This window comes from Leptosomus discolor, chromosome 14 (assembly GCF_034619465.1).
Source record: "Leptosomus discolor isolate bLepDis1 chromosome 14, bLepDis1.hap2, whole genome shotgun sequence".
Classification (NCBI taxonomy): Eukaryota; Metazoa; Chordata; class Aves; order Leptosomiformes; family Leptosomidae; genus Leptosomus; species Leptosomus discolor.
Window position 1 is genome coordinate 89,644 of NC_141404.1, and position 21,238 is coordinate 110,881.

Sequence of the window (21,238 nt, forward strand, 5' to 3'; positions counted from 1 at the left end):
TGCAGAGAGGCCCTTGCTTATACTTGTTCTTGTAGCGACTAAGGTCACTGCTGAATCTTGTACTCTGTGTTGGGGTGCCAGGAGTGAAAAGGGCCACAAGCCCGTAAAAGGTCACCCCTGCAGGGAGGAGTGAACCAGACATGTGACCCAAACCTGACCAACAGAGTATTCCATCCCATAGACGTCATATTCAGTATAAAGCTGAGAGATCACAAGGGTCTCGCTCTCTTTTTCGATGGCCGACATCTGAAGAGGACTCTGTCTGTTCTTCTGTCGTCGATCCCGATCCACGCATCCCTGAATCCAGTGCCTGAGTCCAGCTCCTGCATCCCGTCCCTGTCTGCTGCCAGGTCCAGCCTTGGACCACCCCAGTGCCAGCCCTGCAGCGTGGTGGTGACTTATCATCATCAGGGTGGGGGGAGTTGGGTTCGGTATTGGTTTTGTATATATTTGTACATATTGTATATATTTCATTATTTCCTTATTATTATCTTTTCTTTTATTGTTATTGTTTCATTAAAGCTGTTTTAGTTTTCTTTTTCAAACCGGAAAGTCTCTCTCCCTTGTTCTCTCCTTTTCCCTTTTGGGAGGGGAGAGGGGTTAATAGAGAGCGTCTGTCATCTGTTAGTGTCCGGCCCAGCCTCAAACTGTGACAGCCCAGAAGGAAGAAACTGAAAAATAGGGAAGTGGGAGCCATCCACAGAGAAAGATGAAGATAGGGAAGATAGCAGGGAGCTGCCACACGGCAGCAAGGGAAGAATTAAAATGGTGGGGCAGGGAGCCGGATGGGGAGCGATGGAGAAAGAAACAAAGCCCCGCGATGGGCTACAGGACAGAGAGGGAGCAACTGAAGACTCGGGAAAAGGAGCGGGACAGAGAACGGAAAAACAGCGACGGGCCGCAGGGCACAGAGGGAGGAACCACATATGTGGGGAGAGGGAACCGGCCAGAGAGAGATGAGGACAGACAGATAACAGCAACAGCACTGGGCTACAGGGCCGAGAGGGAGAAATTGAAAAACAGGGACCGAGAGCTGGGAACAGGAGAGATGCAGAAACACCAAATTGCAATAGGCCACAGGACAGAGAGGGAAGAAATAAACATCTGGGACCAGGAGCAACCTGCAGAGTGACGTCAGGAAACGGAAGTTTCAAGAACAATGTGTACGAGGCAGAGAGGAAGGCATTTTTAAAAGTGGGTAAAGGGACAGGGAGCCCGACAGAGACACAGAGAATGAAAAAGGCAACAATGGGCTGCGAGACAGATAGGGAGGAATTGAAAAAGCCCGGCAGGGAGCCAGACAGGGCGAGACGGCAAAAGAAATGAAATCGCGACGCGAACTTCGAAAGTGAGAGGCTGCAGGGCAGAGGGAGGAATTTTAAAAAATCCGGATCTTGTGCTGGACTGAGAGACCGAGCAAATAAAAATGGTGAGGAAGGAATTAAACAACAGGGACAGAGAGCCAGACAGAGAAAAGTCCCAACAGGCTTCCAGAGGGCGGGGGGGAGGAATTTAAAACTAGAGACCAGGAGCTGGACAGAGAGAGACTGAGAAAGGAAAAAAAAAAGACGACAAAACCGCATCGGGCTACCGGGCAGAGAAGGAGACTTTGAGAACGGAGATCAAGTGATGGACAGAGAGCGAGGGGGGGAAAAGAAAGAAGCGACAAGAGACACGGCACAGAGGAAGGAAGGAAAAGGGATGGGGAGCCAAACAAACCGAGACGGCGAAAGAAAGACATAGCTATGGGTGAGAGGCAAGACCTAGAAAAACAGCGACAGGGAACGAGACACGTGAGATGGAGAAAGGAAAAAATACTAACAGGTGACAGGACAGAGAAGGAGGAATTCAAAACAAGGAGCAGGGTAAAGAGAGACAGAGAATGAAACAGACTGGCAGCGTGCTACAGAGCTGAGAAGGAAGACCTCAACCAATAGGGACAGGGAGCTGGACAGAGCCAGAGACAGAAAAAATACCGACTGGCTACAGGACCGAGAGAGGGGAACGCAAACAGTGTCCGGGAGCCGGACAGAGATGGAGAAAGAAGAAATAGCCACAGGCTGCACAGGCTGCACAGCAGAGAGAGGGAGGACCTAAAAGATGAGGACAGGGAGCTCAGAGGGAGATGGAGAGAGCGGGTACGGGCAGGGGGGTGGGGGGGAAATCGCAGCAGCATGTGAAAGACAGGGGGCCAGGATTGGGACAGGGAGGGACTGGGACACACAAGTGGGGCGACGGGGCCCTGAGGGCCCAGGACTCACCGCATCTCTCGCTCTCAGTGCTGCCGGGAGAATTTGCCCGTTCAGACGCTTCCTTCTCTTCCTCTCCTCCCTTCCTCTTCTGTAGCTCCAGTCACATGGTGGTTCTCCACCTAAAAGATTACATGGCTGTCTCACAGCTCTTGCAAGACAAGGCTTCCTAGACATGTAGCCTCACTCGCTCGTGTGTCACACAGCCGTACCACGCCTTAGGTTACGCACACGGACCCTCCGGTGCACACTGGCAGACTCGGTCTTGCCTGCAGCGGGAGGCAGCTGCCGGCCGGATGGCCTTCGATTCCTTCTTCTTTACTTTTCTCTGGCCTCTCCAGCTTCAGCCACAGCAGCTCCTGTCCACTGCCCACAGCCAGCAAGCGCTCTGCCCGTCCCTTTTCGCCATGACAAGAGCAAGGCCAGGCAGAGACAATCCAGGCAAGCCTGAGGCGGGTGCAGACAACAGCATCCCCAGGGGAGGAAGGGACAACTGTGCCCTCAGTGCAGCCTCTGGGAAAGGGAAAAGAGAAGTGGCAACCACTATCGCCACAGATCATTCCTATCCAAAGCCTCTCCTTCCGCAGGGGGTTCTGCGGGCAGTTGTTAGTGGCTGGCCCAGGCTCAAACCGTGACACAGTATCTGAGTCAGGTTTTCACGTACCCCTATGAGATACTTTAAAAACTTAAGGACTAAAAAGCAGAAAGCTTTTATCTAGAACACAGTCCGTTTCTTCAGAACGCCCAAACTCTGACGCACAGTTTCTTTCCCCTTTCAGTACCACACGATTCTCACAGAATCGTTTCTCAGCAAGCACACAAAATAGAAGGCTATGCACGCTCTCAGGAAGAGCAAATAAACAGAGGGGAGTACACTTCGCACAGGTACAACATGCTCCAGAATAGACTTTATTTTATTTTGAGTGTTTCTGTTGAAGTACTTCCTATCAAAACTAGAGAAGGAGAGCTGGCACGTTCTTCACGTTCACTTTAATGTCCATACTACAAGTACCCAGGGAAAAACACAGACACACGTGGCAGATGTACCTTGTCCTTGCAGGTCACTCGGGATCCTTTCCACCCATCTTGTACCTCCAGGACAGAAGAAAAGGTGACTGTGGTAAAAGGGTGCCAGTTGATATTCTGCTGAGAGAGGAAAGAAAAAAAAAAAAAAACAACAAACCCCTTTTAGCACAAAGCGGGCTAGGAATCGAAAGCTTCCTATTTCGGCAAAGATTTGCAAAGACTACAACTGAGTGGAAGAAAAAGCATTTTGCATCGTCTTTGCTACAGCTATTGAGACAGGCCACTAGAGATTTTGGATTTTGTAGAAAACCAGGTGCTTTTTGCCTTTTTTTTTTCTGAGGATGAAGGAGCAGTGGAGACATCTTGTGCCGGACTAACTGTAACCCCCATTCCCTGCCCCCTGCACTGCTGGGAGGTGGAAGAGGTAGCAGAGGTGAGCCTGGGGAGACTCGGGGGGGGGGGGGGGGGGGGAAGGTGTGTTGTATTTAAGATAGGGTTGTATCTCTCATTCGCCTTGATGGTGGTGGTTGTTTTGTATTAAATGTATGTTGTTACCCCCAAGTTGAGCCTGTCTTTTGCTTGTGACCGTAACTGGTGGGTGAGCCCTCCCTGTCCTTTGGCTCGATCCTCAAGCCCTTTTGGTTGCATTTTCTCCTCCCCATCCCTCAGGGAACAGGGTAGGGGTGAGAGAGGGGCTGCGTGGTGGTTTTGGAGCCAGCTGGGTATACTCAAAGCACGACAACAGTCAAGGCACATCAATGTTAGCTACAGACTCTTATGTTACAATTCCCGTGACTAACAACGCTATGCCCATTGCAGAGCAGCTCCAGCCCAGACACACATGCAGACCGACACTGCACAAAAACAAGACAGATTACTTCACCCAGTGACATAAAAAGACTCTCCGCAAGAATTACTCCCAGAGGGAAGACTCCTTTAGGGGAGAGAAGACCTAGAGGGTTGCGAGGCAGAGTCTACAGCTGCCCCAGCAGTCAAACACCACAGCCCGTGACAAAAAGATACGGCCACGACCGCAATAACGGACACACGAGATGCCAGGCCCTAGGACCTAACATCAGAAGGATGCAGAGAAGTAGTCATCCCAGAAAAAGGCTCCAGACCACTCAACAGCGGGTATGATGGCGCATCCCAGATCGCTGCTGCGAGACCAGACTGCCCATAACCTTCTCGGACACAAGACGCGCCAGATGGATCTGCATGTTGAGCTTCTCGCATGAGAAAGGAAGCGCTCAGTCAGTGGTATGCCGATGAGTTAAAGCGCACGAGAGCCTCGGTACGGCTACCGACACGCTCACCTAGTACAAAAAAACCCCTTCAAGACCCAAGTAACATAGGGTATAGCGCACACAACAAAAAACACAAACTACCTCCTTACCTAAAAACCCCTTAGGGAATTACAGCTGATGGAAAAACCACAATGGTGTGACATAGCGACTCCAAGATCTAAAATGGGGACCTTATGATGACAGAAACTGGTGCTAAACACACAATAGACAAAAAACAACAAGAAAACATAACTGCTGCGACCAATACTGGGACACGTCTCGTTGGGCACTTAATGGATAAGGCAAAACTGGAATAACAGAAAAGCTCGCATGCCCAGGCGTACAATAGAAGACAGACCCCGGATGAAGATTGTTACGAGCACAAATTATACAAATCCTCTTCTCTGAGAAGTTCCAGGGAAGGCAGTGATGCAAACCTGTGCTGGAAAAGAAGTGCCTAGTCCATGCCTCTAAGTAACAATGACTGTGACATCTAGATGGACAGCGAAGGGACGCAAAAACTAAGTTGGGGAAAGAAGTAAAAGGCACAGAGAAGCGGACACCTCAGAGTTCAGGCACGTGTACTTTAATGTACCTAATGCTTTATGAGACAAGACTCATCCGACCTTCAGACCTACCTAGTGTGATGTGGAGGCCCAGACAGTTTAGGCTGCATCTCTCCTGACTGTTGTACCTCATGCTGGCTGCAGAGACACTAAAACAGAACAGACCTCATCAACAGCAAAACCAAGCCAAGAAAGGCTGATGAACCCTCCTCTCCTTCTCAACCATCTGTCAGCCTTAAAACTTTATAAACCCCTTCTTTTCTCCTGAACTGTCAGGGAAGGAATCCCATTACCTCCTGACGGTGTGTTTTAAAACCATCTTGCCACCCCTGAACACTCAGTATGAAGTTGCTGACATCAGAAAAACCAAACCTGCATCCAAGGGCACTCTCCACTCTATGTGCTGCTGGACCTTGCCCAGTCCTGCAGCTCTTGCCTCACACAGATGCCTCTGCTTCTCTCCATGACCAAACCCCAATGCCCACACAGCCCAGACCGCTCCAACTGTGATGGTCAGTGGGAGATGTATGGAGACAGAAAAAAATACGGAGGAAGAGAGAAAGGAAAGAAGGGACAGCTAGCTGTGTTGGGAGCTAAAGTAATCTTAAACCCGACTAATATCCAAATCATATGCTTTGGTTAGCATTAGCGGCTAACTTGCTTAGCATGAGTAGCTAGGTAGCTGAAGCCTCAGGCCGCAAGCTGTAACCTTTCTTAGTCACAAGAAGAATGGCTGGGACTAGTTTTGCATGACTGACATATTGTAACTGAGCTAACAAAATGAGATTGCATAAATAATATTAATGAAGATTGTATGCTCAGCAATATAAATTAGACTGACTGTTACGTTCAACAAAAAGGAACTATAATTCAAGGAAATCAAGAAAGAGACCATTCTACCTGGAGTCAGCAGAAGACAGATGAGTTCTGGGTGCAGATGGAACAAAAACATGATGAAACTGAGCAAGTAGGTAAAGTTGCCTGCACTGAAACGCCAGTCATTGATGAGGACAAGTAACTGTTAAACAATTGACTGAACAAAAGATACACGCTTGTCGCGTGAAAAGGCACATGAACAACTTATGTAATAGATTGTGAGGCTTTAAAAAGCACAGGGAAATTACTAAGGGTGTCCCTCTCCAGAGGCACCCAACTTGAGCTGACCCTGCTGCTGTACCTTTCTATTAAATTACTTATTTTTCTGATATTTGATGCCTGAGACTCTGCTTTGGGGAACCTAGGGTTCAGACTGCATTTCTTTAACAAGCTGTCCAGGGGCATACAGTCAGAAAGGACAGGAGAGGGAATGGGACAAAGAGAGAAAGACAGAAAAGACAGTGAGAGGAAGCAGGGCAGATGGACCGCAAGAAGAAAAAAGAAAAACAGGACAGGGATCTGGACAGAGATGGAGAAGCAGCAGGGGCAGAGGAAAAGAGACAGAAAGAGTGACAGGGAGCAGGGAAAGAAAAGAGAGAAAGAAAATCAGGGCGGCAGGTGGATGAACAAAAAAAAAGGAATGGTCAACAGGACAGAGAGGAATATGAACATGGGCAGGGAGCAGGACAAAGGCATATAGCAAGAAAAAACAAGACAAGAAGGAAGCAAAACAGAGAGACAGACAAGAATGATAATGAGAGAGAAAGACAGAGACCGTGAGAAGCACAGGGGCTCGGAGAAAGAGGTATTAGGAGCCCTGCAGAGAGATGTGAGGATGAAAAAAAAAAAAAGGGGCCAAGGGTCAGAGTAAAAGATGAACAGGAAGGAGGACAGGGACAGTGAGATACAGAACGAAAAAAAACCAGCGACAGTGAGCAAGACAAAAGGATAGAGAAAGAAAAGGAAGGGAAGAGAGAGACAGGAGGGCAGGGACACAGAGCCGCATGTACGGACAGGAAAAGAATGCCAGGGAACGGGGCAGGGGGCGGGGGTCCGGGGCAGGGAAGAGACCGATGCAAACCAGAATAAAAAGATGGAAAAGGAAAAAACAGTGATGGGCTGCAGGACAGAGGATAAAAAAAAAAAAAGAAGGAGAGGGAGCAGGACACAAGAATAGAGAGGAGAGGTACAGGAGAGGGGAAAAAAATCCAAAATCACAGAAGCATGGGAAAGCGAGGTGGCCAGGGGAGGGGCAAGGAGGTACCAGGAAGACGCACAAGAAGGGCGGCAGGGCCCCAGGGCCCCAAGGGCTGGGACTCACCACATGTCTTGCTGTTGGCACTGCTAGGAGAATTTGGCAGTTCAGATGCTGCTTCTTCTCTCCTCCCTTCCTCTTCTGTAGCTCTGGTCACTTGGCCGTCCTCCACCTAAGAGAACAGATAAGTGTCTCACAGCTCTTACGAGATGAGACTTCCTAGACATGCATCCTGGCTCACTTGCACACTATGCAGCCTTACCATGCTTTGGGTTACACATACAGACCCTGCGGTGCATGACGGTGGCCTGGCCTGCTGCTGACTACGAAGAGGGATCCTTCCTCTCCCAAAAAGGCATGTTTGCTCTTGCCTTCAGTGGGAGGCAATTGCCAGCCGGATGGTCTTCAATTTCTTCTTTAATTTCCCCTGTCCTCTCCAGCTTCAGCTGCAGCAGCTCCTGTCCAGCCAGTAAGTTCTCCGCCTGTCCCTTTTCACCCTCATGCCCCGAGGAGAGTGAGGCCAGGCAGACAACCCATGCAAGCCTCAGGCAGGTGTAGTCAACCGCATCCCCAGGGAGAAACAGAAAACAGCATCCTCCGTGCGGGCTCTGGGCGAGGGAAAGAAAAAGCAGTGACTATTATGCATGGAGATCGTCCCTGGCTGAATCCACTCCTTCTGCAGGGGCTTCTGGAGACACAGCGAGGGCCAGCTTGCCACCTTGGGGTGACCTGGGGCTACGCAACAGGCTTCAAGGGGAGGTGCTGGAGCTGGTGGCAGCTGCACGGGGCGACCAGGGGGGCCGGGGGAAGCTCATGGGGAGCTCTGGCGAGCTGCGGAAGCACCCAGCATCTGCGCCTGGCGGGAGCATCCGCCTCCTTCCCCTCTTTCCCTTCTACCAACTCCCCTGTAACGCCGCAGGGCTGCCCTGACCCAGCTCGCCTCCAGCAGACCGGGAGCCCAACGCAGCGGGGGCATGGGGCTTCCCGTCCCGCCATCCCCGGGCAGCCAGCGCGCAGGAGAGACCCCCGCAAGTACCGAAGAGACTCATACCCCTCACCGGCAGACTCGGCCCGCCCCCGCCACCATACTGCTCCCGGGCACCGCGCATGCGCCAGCCGCCAACAGCGCGCGCGAACGTCGGGCCGCAGTACCGCGCCGCGGTGAGCCCGAGCGAGCCGCAGCGTCCGACTCCCCCCAGCGCCGGCGGGCGCGGCCTGCGGGGAGGGGCGGGGCCTGCGGGGAGGGGCGCGGCTCCCGCACTCTGCGGAGGGCCTCCGACCGCCGTTGCCGCCGCCAGGGACGAGGCGCCGGTGCAGACTGACAGTGACCGCCCCAGCCCAGCGGGACGCTTTGTGTGCGCTTGGGGCACATGGTACAGAGAAGAATGGATGGAAAAGTGATTATGTTTTAACTACTGACAGCCTCTGTCTGGTAGACCCTTCTGCCGGATTGATTTGTCTCAGTTAGGCCTCTTTCTCCACTAACAGTAAACACCTATCCCAGCGGTTGAAACCCTGAAATGATTAGGAATGCCACATATTGCAGAGGAAAACACCTGTAAATTTTTGAGTCTCTAAACACAGCATAGCTCAGAAATAAAGAACAAAATTTTATTTCCATGTTGGTAATAAAAATAATTCCATGACTTCTGTAAACCATTGCATAAACGCTATAGTGTAAAAAAGTTTTAACAAGTGTTAACAATTTTAAAGAGTTCACTACCAGTAAATGAGTGTGCATTATATGTTTTGTATTAAGAACAATTTCATTCACAAAATCATTTCTGTCTGTACACTCAAAACATTATCGGCTTCCATAAATTAACATGAGTAAAAATTCTGTATTTATTTAGGGTCTGATGATGACCACGGTTACACAAGCCTAGTGTGACAGTAATACTACTACTACCTATATTTAATACTAGGATACTCTGAATGGCAATATAGAACAAAACTAGTATGTCTTTAATAATCTCCTATTCATAGAAGACTAATAATAAGCCTATAACATGCAGCTTGGGATCTACCTGTAATTAGCATACTTCCGGTTAAATTACAGCTCCTAACTGTGAAACCCCTGAGAAATGACAATTTTAATCTATTATTCCCCAGGCTAAAATAATTGCGATAACATAATGGCATTCACATTAAAAATTATATTTGTATATAAATTAACACAGAACTTTGTAAAATACCAGAACGAATCTTGAAAATGTACTTAGTTTGCCTTTATATATTTTGTGAATTCAGCAAATTACCTTAGTGTAGTTTCTCTAAAATATAACTTTAATGTATCCGGTTTCTAGATAGTATATATAGTACAAGGACGAATACTAACAAAGGTCAGGTTTCACTTCTGACTTCCAAATAGTTCTCCCTAGTCAACTGCATGTATTTTATTATCTTCCATTTTAAAGTACTGGTGTAAAAGTACATATTTATTTGTATTTGCAGTTGACTTGCTTTAATAAGATACAGAAAAACTTTGCTTGTAATTTCTACCAAAAATAATTTATGTATTATTTTTTCATATGACTGCAATGTATGATGATGTATGGTTCAAGTGATTACCTAAGGATTCATCGATAATTACAGAAAGCTGCCCAGTCTGAGAATTTCACACATAGGTATGTTTCTTTGGTATGTGTTTTTTCCTTCTCCACAAAAATGGTTTGTTGATAGTTTTTAAATGCGTCTGTAATTTAGCACCAAAGAAACTTATAGAGAACACCTACAAAATTTTCAGTACTGATATTACTATAGGACACACATCATTATTTTCAAGATTCATCATTGTAAAACACAAAACATACAACTTTAAAAAGCAACAGACTAAACATATTAGTTAATTTCCTCTAAAAATGCAACACGTATAAACTATGAATGTCAATGTGATGATTCACACTGCAAGTGCTATTTACATCCCTTTTTCATCGGTGTCGCGAGATTAGGAAAATTGCCTGTTACTACCAAAAAAAAGGGACCAAAAAATAGCCCTAGGACATAGGCAAATGCACTAAAATACACATGAAGAACTACAAACTTTGACAAGACAGCACAAAACCATGGTTCTGTATCTCATGGCTAACAAATGTCACATAGCTGCGTACAGGTAGCGGAATGTGGCCTAAGCTGATTTATTCTTAAAATACCAATGCAAAAATTTTCACTGAGATAATTCTAAATGTTTTTGTGAGCACAATGGTTGCAGAATACTGTTCCACAGTAGATAAATACAGCAAACCAGTGTCCAAAATAACTGCTTGTTTGAAAAATATCTAACATAATTTCAAACTATAATTACACATTTGTCCACTGTTTAAAGTTCTTTGATTTTGCCCACTGTTTAAAAAAAAAACTTACATAACTAAGTTTGCTTTAGCCCAAAATGCTGTTAAGGTTCAAAAATCAGTCTTTGTCATGGACTGCACAGAAGCAAAAAATACATAAATACTTACAGTCAAACTTGGTGATCCAAGTTCCTTTTTCTAAAAGTCCAAAGCTGACTACACCTTTAAAATGGCAGTATCTTATTTTAGGACAGAAAACTGTGTTTGAAAATGCAAATACAGTCCAATTTTATGCTTTTCTCAGTACAAACGTTTTAGACAAGCTGTGTTAAAGTCAACAAAATCACATTGTTAAACCCGACTTTGGTCTTTAAAGTGATCTTCAGACAAAATTTTCAAACAGAAGCAAGTAGAAATGTATTTAATATTTTATCCTACTTCTCCCCTCTCAAAAGGTCTCCAATATTCCTGCAGATCGACGTGTCTTAGGAAAGCAGCGACAAGTCTGTACACTTTGTTCTCACTGAAAATGTGTAATGATTTTTTGCTAACTCAAGCCTTTGTACAAAGAAAGCTGAAACCCAAAGGAAATAATGATTTCAGTACTATTGGCTTGGACCCTTTATTTAATGCTAATGCCGTTCTAAAAGCTCTGCTTCGACCTTAATAATTTTAGTAGACATCTTGGGTTTTGTTTTAGCATGAGTGAACTTTAAATAGACTAAAACTCTTTGCTGCCTGCATGAACTCACTTTTTGTACTGAATACAGTAATATGGAGATATAAATCACATAACACAGTAGTAGGTCATTTCAATCTAAGTTGTACTAGTGTCATACATGAATTTAACAGAAAAAGGAGTAATGCAGGCAATTATTCCATGTAAGAAAAGTAAAATATACAGTGTTAACATGCACTAATCAATTAACTTCTCCTCCTGAACTGCACGTTCCCAACTACCAGGATGAAGTAAGGATATTACCACTTTTTAAAAGAATCACTGTGTCAAAGTGCCACTGCCTGATTACATACTTAAATAATTTTGTAGTTCCTTTCAAACATACATTGCTTCATTACTGAAAAAAGTGTATTTTTAAATATTTATAAAAGCAAGAGACATATTCTAGTTACTGTCAAATTGTTCAATACAAAATTAAGCAATAGAAATTATTTTTTTATGTCTTCTGCCATTTTATAGGATATTGGGCATAGGCACTTGGTAATATTATACATATCATATCTGCTCCCGATGAGTACCACAGAGGTTAGGAGACGTACAAAAACTTGAAGACTACAAACATCCAAACTGAGCGAAATAGGCAAATGCGCAGTTGTTTACTAAAACTGATCTGTTCACAAAATCGAAAACATGTCTTTGAATATGAAAGCATGTGTGCCTCACTGTTTTTTGTCTCCGCTGGTACATTTATAAATACTACAGTATGCAGCTAACTTATAAATTGTAAAAAAACTAGATAAGTTGTCATTTCCATTTAATCATATTGTGATTTAACAGTAAAACCATGTGAAATATTTTAAATTCACAGTACACATATAACACACCATATTATTGCATATCAAAAAATAAACATAAGACCTAGAAAGCAGCTTGAAGCAATTTACAACATACCTTCTAACAAAACACAATAATCAAAAAGTGCTTTTATATTAATCAGAGTTTTTCAAACATCCAAGTAAACATAGTGTTAGACCGATTCCAAAATACTGGCCCTGGCGTTCCACACACAACAGACATAGCAAAGGGACCATTTGTACTGTTGAGTGTATAGTTACTGCATCTACATATCCATCTTCATTAATGAAAATTACAGGTATAAACACTTCACTCAGGCATTATGGTAAGATTTATACAAAGTGATTACAGTGCAAATGAACCTAAGGAGCTTGTGCACTAGGAACATAAGTGGAAGTCAGAAAAGGCTGCAAAGGGATTGAGGGGAATGAAAGAAGCTCAAGACTACAGAACCTCAATCAAATGACTGAAGCTGATATGCACAGGTAAGCAAGCCTTATTCTCTATCTTAAAACAACTAAGTTTGTCACATCAAAATAGAAATCAGTCTAGCACTATTAAATGGATTAATGAGTGATATAATTCTTATACAAAATACGAAAACATAAAATGATTTAATTCACGATAGGAGTACTATGTCTGTATGTTACCACAGATTATTTTTTTTCTTGCAGCAGGGACATTCTTCTTGTGCAGCTGCACAGCGATCACAAAGTACGTAATGTTGACATGGATTCAGGATAATGCTACGATCATCTTCCTGACATATGATACACTTCTTTGACTGAAGCTGAAAAATCACCTGTAAAAAGATTATTGCACTCAGTAAAAACAATTCCAAAGTATACAGTTGCGTTCTAGCAGCTTTACGCTCCTGAATAAACTTCTAATTTAACCACACGAAGGACGTTTTTGCATGACAGATAGCTGAATCGAGGGTCATAAGATCAGAGCATGTGCAACCTTTAAAGTAGCAGCTGGAAGAGTATAGGTGCTTTTGAAAAAGAAAATATCTAGGACTGAACCTCTGGACTGAAATTTTCCTGCATAATTGGGATGAGTTATGCAAACAAGCAAAAAAACAAAAAAAAAGAAAAGAGGAAATAGGCCTTTTTCGTTGTCATATACTCCCTCATTTTGCCATTTCAAACCACTGTTACATTTTTTCACACCATAGGAGACGTTCCCATTAGGACAAAATGGAAGCATCCCAAATGTGCGATACTTTGCATAAAGCTACTGATACGGACTTCGGGGAGGATGTTACAACTGCAAATAAATGTCTCCAGGCAATAAGGCATATCAACCCTATTAAAGAACAAGACGAAGTGAAAAGCATCTAAAAGCCATGTTAATTTTTGAAGAGCAAGACACGGTTCGGAGTAAGAGAAGAACCCAGAGCGCTATCTGTGGCACTGCCTAAGACAGCAACTTTCTCCTGGAAGGAAGAGCTAGGTGAGAAGAGGCCACAGTAGTAGATGAAACCTGAGAAGCTGAGGAGATGCAAAAGGTGGTAATGGGTCTGATCACTCCAGCTTGGCCAAGATGACTTCCATTTGAGGATGTAATGGATGCATTTTTTGGTAAGAGATCCCAAGACTCTTTTGCTCCTCTTTAAAATCCCTTAAAAGAAAAACAACAGCAGTCCCTCATCCAGAATCCTGTAAATGTAGTTGTTAACAGGAGCCTGGAAACTAGCACGTCTCATTCGTGTCCACCTACTTTATTGACAAAGGCTCAAATTATATTTTAAACTCTTCTAAAGAGAGTCTGGCTTTTTTTCAAGGCTGTATTTCACACTGATACAGATGGCACTGGACAGGAGGTGCACTGAGACAGAGAAGACAGTGCTGAACTCAAACAGGTATGGCAGGCTGTCCCAGTAGTGAAAGGGATTTTTTTTTTTTTTTTTTTTTTTTAATCTGGGCAGTCCCGTCACAGTCTAAACAAAACAGCAAGAATTGGTGTCATGTGTGGTGACACTGCCCTTTGAGATTGCAGGGTAGAAAGCAATGTGAAACCAAGTTGTGCCCAGCAAGGTTTGAAGTATGGTGCCTGGAGCAGTGCACGGTCATTATTACCTTCCTTGATGTGCTCAGAGGAGTGGCACCTGATATTCCCATCTTTAAGAGCCTTGAGAAATGTCCTCAATCTGCCAGCAAAAGAACATCCTAAATTGTGGCAGAAACTGAGTCTGGATTTGAGAGAAGGTGAAATACAGCAATATGCCACTAAGGTGATTAAGGGAGTAAAGCATCTGACAAGGAGAGGCTGAAAGAGCTGAGATGGTTTAGCTTTGAGAAGAGATGGCATCTTACTAGTGTGTGTAAATACCTGACGGGAGGGAGTAAAACAGATATATAGGGACAGACTCATCTTGGTGGTATCCAGTGAAAAGAGGCAACGAGCACAAATTAAAATACAGAAAATTCTATATATACATCAGAAAATTCCACACAGATGTAATAAAAAATGTTCTTACTGTGAGGATGGTAAAACACTGGAAAAGGTTGCCCACAGAGGTGCTGGACTATCAGTCCTTGGAGATACTCAAAGCACTACCAGGCAAGGCCCTGAGCAACCTGCTCGAGTTGACCCTGCTTTAAGCAAGGGTTTGGAATGGATGATCTCCAGAGGTCCCTTCCAATGTCAATTATTCTATGCTCCAAGTCTGTACCGGTGTCTCTGACTACACAAACTCCTAGCAGAGAACCTCACCACATACCTTCTAAACAAGTGGAACGTATGTAACTATTTTCGTTCACTTAAGGCAACTATTTTTATTTATTTAGGTAGTGTCCAAAATGTTGGGGGTAAAAGCTGGCTTTGTATCTTTTTTTTAATCACCTCAAGAATTCTCATGAATCACTTGTCATTTGTTCAGATAGCTGATCAAAAACTTAGAAGAATCCATTCGGCTGAGAACTCTGAACCATCCTCTATTCTAGAAAAGACAGACTTAACACTGCGAGCGATGTTGCTCTTTGAAATGAAACCTGGCATAAATATGTCATTGAAGGTTACTGAGCTGCCAGTTTCAGTTATTCAAAAATAGTTAGGCAGATGAAGAAACTCACCTCATCTATTGTTTCTAAATCTAAATGCAGCTGATTTTGTAAGGAACGAAGCTTTGGCAAGGATATCTTTTCTACATCTCCATAGTTTTTCAGATAAAGTAATGCAGTAGATAGACAAGCAGCTAATTGCGCCTTCAGCTTTTTTAATTTATTTTCCACTTCCTCCTTCTTCTGAAGAGCAAGTTGTTTGTCCGCATCTGCAATGTTAGCACGTTCTTTTGCTTCTTGAGCCTCTTTCTGCCATGCATCACATGCCTGGGAGAAAGAAATTTCCAAGATATATAAATTTTTTAAATTAACAACAGAAGAGCACACTCAAAAGCCCTCAAAGATGCAGGTAATCTCTAATTTTAGACATAACAATGCAATTACTGTCAATTTAATGCTTCTATCTACTTATCCTACCTTCTAATTAACAACTCTTCTTGTTTTGTCTTAATGTAATTTTTAGGTATGTTACTGTCACTTGTCTGTAAACAGCCAGAAGCCCTTCTGGGGCTCTATAAATGGAACACATTTTAAATGTTAAATTCGTAATTTAACGTCGAGAGACATCAAAAACTATCAAAATTTAGTACAGCTACTTAGCTGCTCCTTGTCATAGAGAGAACAACATGAGGGAAGGAAAGGACTACAGAAAACATACTAGACTGGCAGTTACAACCAACCTGAGTTTGACTGCTGAGATGGCCAGATACTGCCCAGGTACCCTATACAACCACGGCTACTGGCAAGACTACTTTTTTTGTGTGCTTATCATCTGAAAGAGGTACGGGAGGGAATGTATGTCTTCAGCTTCTTAAACATCAAGACATGTTGCTGTTCAGCCCTATCCTGAATACTTGTAAGTGTCCCTGTCTAGAGAGGCAGATCAACATTCAGAAAATTAATTGCCCTTAAAAAGCTGTTTCCTTTATGCCGCTAGCTCATTTTGAGGATGGAAAAAACATTCCTTTGACAGATTATAATAAAACTCTGGGTCCAAGGATAAGAAGATATCTAAAAAGGAAAAGCAGTAAAAGCTGCTTTTTGTTAAAAAAAAAAATAATAACATTACCATAAATTAGTGTACCTGTTTTACTTGTTGCCAAGATTCTTCCCACTGTTTTAGTTTTCTCTTGGCATCGTCAAGTTCCTGCCTAACTCGAGTTAGTTCGTTCCCACTGGTGTTTGAACTTATTGAGGGGGTAGTGCCACTGCTTAGTACTGGGGATGGACTAGGAGAGAAATTCCCAGTTACAAAGTCCCAAATGCTCCCTGTAACACCATTTAAACCTGTAAAACAAAGGCAGAAAAAATAATCATTCTGCATACATTGCTGCAAAACATTTCCCATGCAGAACAAAATAGATGTGCCACACTCGCAAAAATTATACTTTTTTCTGCAAGTCTCATAACATTATTTCACTGCCTTCAGAAATGTGACAGTCTGCAAAATGTTTACAGAATTTAGAGCAATTCATCAGATTTACCATATGGGTTTTTTCTTGCTGCTTTTAATAAAAGATAGTAGTCCATAAAAGGACAAGGAAGAGTGGGAATTCATTTATATACAAAAAAGTTTGCTCCTAGCAGCTCATACATGATTCTAATTCTTCCTCTTTCTCCATTTTGTATTTTCCTTTAGCAAAATGCTGCAGCAAAAATGCACTCCTGCTGCCTGAATGCCAACTGCTATATTTTACCCCTTTCAAATGCCTCTGTAAATCTCTCCTCTTCCAAGAATTCTTTTTTTCCCTTCACTAGGAACAGAAGTTGACTCCTTGAACCTTCTCCCACATAGGTAACTCCATTATCAGTAGTGTTATCAATTACAATAGCTAGGCTTTGTTGTCCAGATTAAGTCATAAGAAATATGCAAAGCCTTGAACAGAACATTTCTTACCTATCATTGAGTTCCCTCTTACAATACACAAAGTGCAGTCATCAACTTACTTACCTAAAGAGTTGTGAGAAGAGGTTGAGGTGCCTAACATACTACGTTCTGTCTTCAAAGGCTGAGGCTGCTGATGGTGTGGAGTCGTAGTGGATGAAACAAAAGACTGAGACAGCGATTGTGAAAGAGAACTGAGTGGAGAGGTTGAAAGGGATGATGATGAATGTAAAGATGAGGAACGAACAAGAGAACCTGGAATATTGACAGGTGCTGAACTTCCCAGTAATCTTTGACCTATGTATGCATTAGGGGAGGGAAAGAAAAAGATTCGTTCCAAAGGAGTACACAGCTCTCTGCGAGTATTTTTCTGAAAAATGTATCAAATGTAAATTAAATTACATACTCAAGTACCTTCCATTAAAAAAGAAAACTTTATCTATCTCTTACTGCAAAAATATTTTTTAAATCAAACACTTGAAAGTAGTTTTCCAAGTGCCTGAAAACAGAATTTGTAGCTTTTCACAGCAGTGGTCTCATCTGCAGCTACGAAGAAAGAGAAAACACTTTTCAGATCAAGTTATTCGACTTCACTCATTTTTATCGCCAACAGCTAATGCAAGTGGAGGAACTGACTGAAAGTTAAAGGATTATTTTAATATATAAACTAGAGTTAAGTGAGACTACATACCTTGAAAATCATACACAGCATAATAATCAGACATAGCTCAATTTCTTTCCTCTACATACTTCTACTTTTGTTCAGTAAATTTCAAATGTCAAATGGACTTAACTCTCTATGAAAGCCCAATTTGAAGCAAAGTAAAAATTATTAATAATTTAGTCAAACAAATGCATGGTTCATAATTTCCCAAAATAATGATAATAACAAAAACCAGGTATTAAAAAAAGGATGTTCAATCATGCAATTACTTAAATAAACATGCACAGACGCAGTGCATTTTCCCAGTCAGGAAACAGTTCAATATTTACTGTGAAGATTTTATTCATCAATATGTTTGAATAGCAACTAAAAATGACATCAGATTTTCTTTAAAAAAATATATAGCAGTCAAATGATTACACTTAAAGCAAAGGTAGTGATTCTGGTTTTCTGGTTTTGCTTCAAACAGATGAATTAATGTAATCAGAGAAAACATCATTCCTTTTAGAAGTATTTCAAAATAAAAAGACAGGGATGCTCATTACAAGGTGCATTGCCACAACGCCTTCAAAAAAAAGCATCTCGAAATACTCAGCAAATGTTACCACAGTCAGCCTCATGAATAACTATATGAGGAAGATACAGGATAGACATATAACCACAGATGTCCATAATATATCAGTCAATAAATGCACATCGCTCTTTGCAAGAGGAGCACAGAAGCCACAAAGTAAAGAGAGTTTAGTTAATAAATATGGTCAAGTAAGAAATATCTTAAAAATCAAGAGCCAAAGTAAAGCCCTCAAACAAATACTGTATGAAATGGCAGCAGAAGAATCACCTCTTTTCTGGTTCTTAAAGTGGTCTTCAAACCCATCTGAATTCTGGCAAATGCAATCTGCCTTATGTTTTGAGCTTACGGGGCAAGATTTTAGTAGCAGGGGGCCAGGGCTGCAGGAGCGGTCAGGGGCTGCCCCATGCCAGACACAGTCGGCTCCAGTGGACCTGCCACAGAACACAGCTGCGCCCTTCCGCCACACTGATGGTGCCTCTGGGAGAACATACTTAAGAAAAGGCAAAAAACCAGCACACCTGCAGAGGAGGAGGGAACAAAAGGTGTGAGAAACAGGCCTGTGAACGAACGAAGAGGAGGAGGTGCTTCAGTTGCCCAAGCAGAGATTTCCCTGGAGCAGAGATTTCCCTGCAGCCCACGGAAGGTTTGGAAGAGATCACAGTGGAGCAGAGATTTCCCCGCACTCCATGGAAAAGACTACAGTACAAGCAGGAATTTCCCTGCAGCCTGTGGACAGGACCAGGTCAGAGCAGATGGGTATTGCCTGAAGGAACCACAGTCCTTTGAGAGCTCATGCTGGCGCAGGTTCTCCTGCCAGGAACTGCTGCCCATGGAGAGGACCCGTGCTGGAGCAGGGACAAGTGTGAGGTGGAAAGAGCAGCGGAGAGGAACTGTTATGAACTGACTGCTACCCCCCATTGCCCTGTGCCGCTTGGGACAGGAAGGGAGAAGTAGAAGAGTTGGGAATGAAGTCTAGCCTAAAAAAAAAAGGTGTCAGAGGGGTGTTTTAGTTTTTCTCTTGTTTCTCACCATCCAGCTCTATTTTAATTGGCAATAAATGAATTTTCCCCAAAACAAGTGTCTTTTGCTCATGACAGTAACTGGTAAGTGATCTCTCTGTCTTTATCTTGACCCATGAGCTTTTTCATCTTATTTTCTCCCCCTGTCCTGTTGAGGAGGGGGAGTGAGAGAGCAGCTGGATGGGTGTCTGGGTACCCACCAAGGTCAACCTATTACACTCTATGAACTATCCTCCACATACAAATAAAATTGGTTACAGTATTTTCTATACCAGTCAAACAAACTATAGCATCAGGAGAATTGTTAAGCCTGACATCACTAGCAGAGAAGTAAATTTGAATTTGCATACCTTATCAGTTTCTTTCCAGGTCTGTATGAAGGGGAATATCATGAACAATAATGGAAAATGTCACTAGAATCATAGAATCATAGAACAGTTTTGGTTGGAAGATCCTTTAAGATCATCGAGTCCAACCTTCATTCTAGCAAACAGATAACATATAAACTGTTCTGGTGGAGGAACGACCTGTTGGCATCATCACTGGACAGAAAATTGTAAGAAGTCAATCAACCAAAATAAATATAAACCCCTAAAAGCTCTGAAGATATTCCCACTAATATTATTGATGAGAATCTACATAAAACTAGATGGCTACCTATTCAGACTGTAACATTTTGCATCATTCTGTATGGATCCCCTAATAACCTGAAGTATATGGGTACTACAAATACAGCCTCTAGTAACAAAGATCCACCTTGGGAGAAAACACAGTTAAGGTGAGTGGGGCACCAGAGCTTGTATCACTGTTGTTAAGATCTGAGATGTAAGTATCTGGTGTAAGAAACTTCTTAATCAGCGTGATCCAGCACTGGTTTCTTCTAGCTCTTGCTATGAATAATGAAGCCACTGCTACAGTCTGCCTAGATCTGCTTGATGCCAAAACACCAACACCACCAAATGTGAACTGTAAACTGCCTCCCCAAATGCTCTGCTCAGATCTAAAGACAGAAGCATGTCACCAGTCACTTTACGTGAGGCATCTTCTGTCCACCACCAAATGAGTGATCTGACGAAGTGAAAAAGTCCATTTCAAACCAAGTGACATCCCTGAATTCTCTGTTTGTTCTGAAGCCTCATGTATCCACAAACTACTGGGGTGATAAAATCAGTGATCTTGCCTAGAACTGTCCCCTTTCACTGCAAAGGAAGCACTTGGAGGAGGAAAAGTTTGAAGCAGAATCACTTTGGGTATCTGTGTTATTTGTGAAAAGAAGCAACTTACAGTTGCTTATAATATATGCTCTCTGTCACGGTTTGAGGCTGGGCCGGCCACTAACAAATGACAGACGCTCTCTATTAACCCCTCTGATTTAGCCCAAACCGGGACAGCTCTCCTAAAGGAGTGAGGGCACATGATGTTCACTTGGGTCAAAACGATTTCCATGCCTTGGACAAAGTCTTGAATCTGTAATACTTGGGTACTGTCCTATCCACTGCGGTCCCAATGACAGCTTACATATTCCAACAACATTAAATATATTTGTATATTTGTTAAAGCTGGTGACTAAAGATATAATAATTATCTTAAAGGAAGAAAAATTGTATAATGTATAGAGACGCCAAGTGCAAGCTTTTCTTCTCGGAGCAACAGGCAGCAATAATAAACTATAGCTATAGTTATTTTACCCTTTGCGTCTATAGCCACAGGGCAAGAGGAACATGGGAGGAATACGTTTGCCACCCAAGAATATAGTTCTGTTTGTGCAAGTGGAAGCTTAACACATATGCACAAACAACTTAATAATCACCGCTTACCTCCTTCAAAGAAAAGCTAGCAAAACAGGCAGCAGAAAGTAAATTGAAGTAGTATAAAACCGTGTCTGTTCTCTTGCTTATGGCTCTGAAAGGAGTATGATAACGAAATTATAATTCCTCAGTTTCCACCCT

The 21,238-nt window shown here is 43.1% G+C and overlaps 1 protein-coding gene across 1 annotated transcript in view; it reads right to left on the minus strand.

The window, feature by feature from the left end:
• Nucleotides 1–12,157: 12,157 nt before the first annotated feature.
• Nucleotides 12,158–21,238, minus strand: part of UNKL (unk like zinc finger) — a 58,846-nt gene continuing 49,765 nt past the window's right edge. The window contains exons 13-16 of the mRNA XM_086472805.1: nt 17,099–17,329; nt 16,232–16,434; nt 15,160–15,414; nt 12,158–12,884 (exon numbers count right to left, since the gene is read on the minus strand). Coding sequence (XP_086328931.1) covers nt 12,729–12,884; nt 15,160–15,414; nt 16,232–16,434; nt 17,099–17,329 — 845 coding nt within the window. The 3' untranslated portion in view covers nt 12,158–12,728. The remainder of the gene's footprint in view (nt 12,885–15,159; nt 15,415–16,231; nt 16,435–17,098; nt 17,330–21,238) is intronic.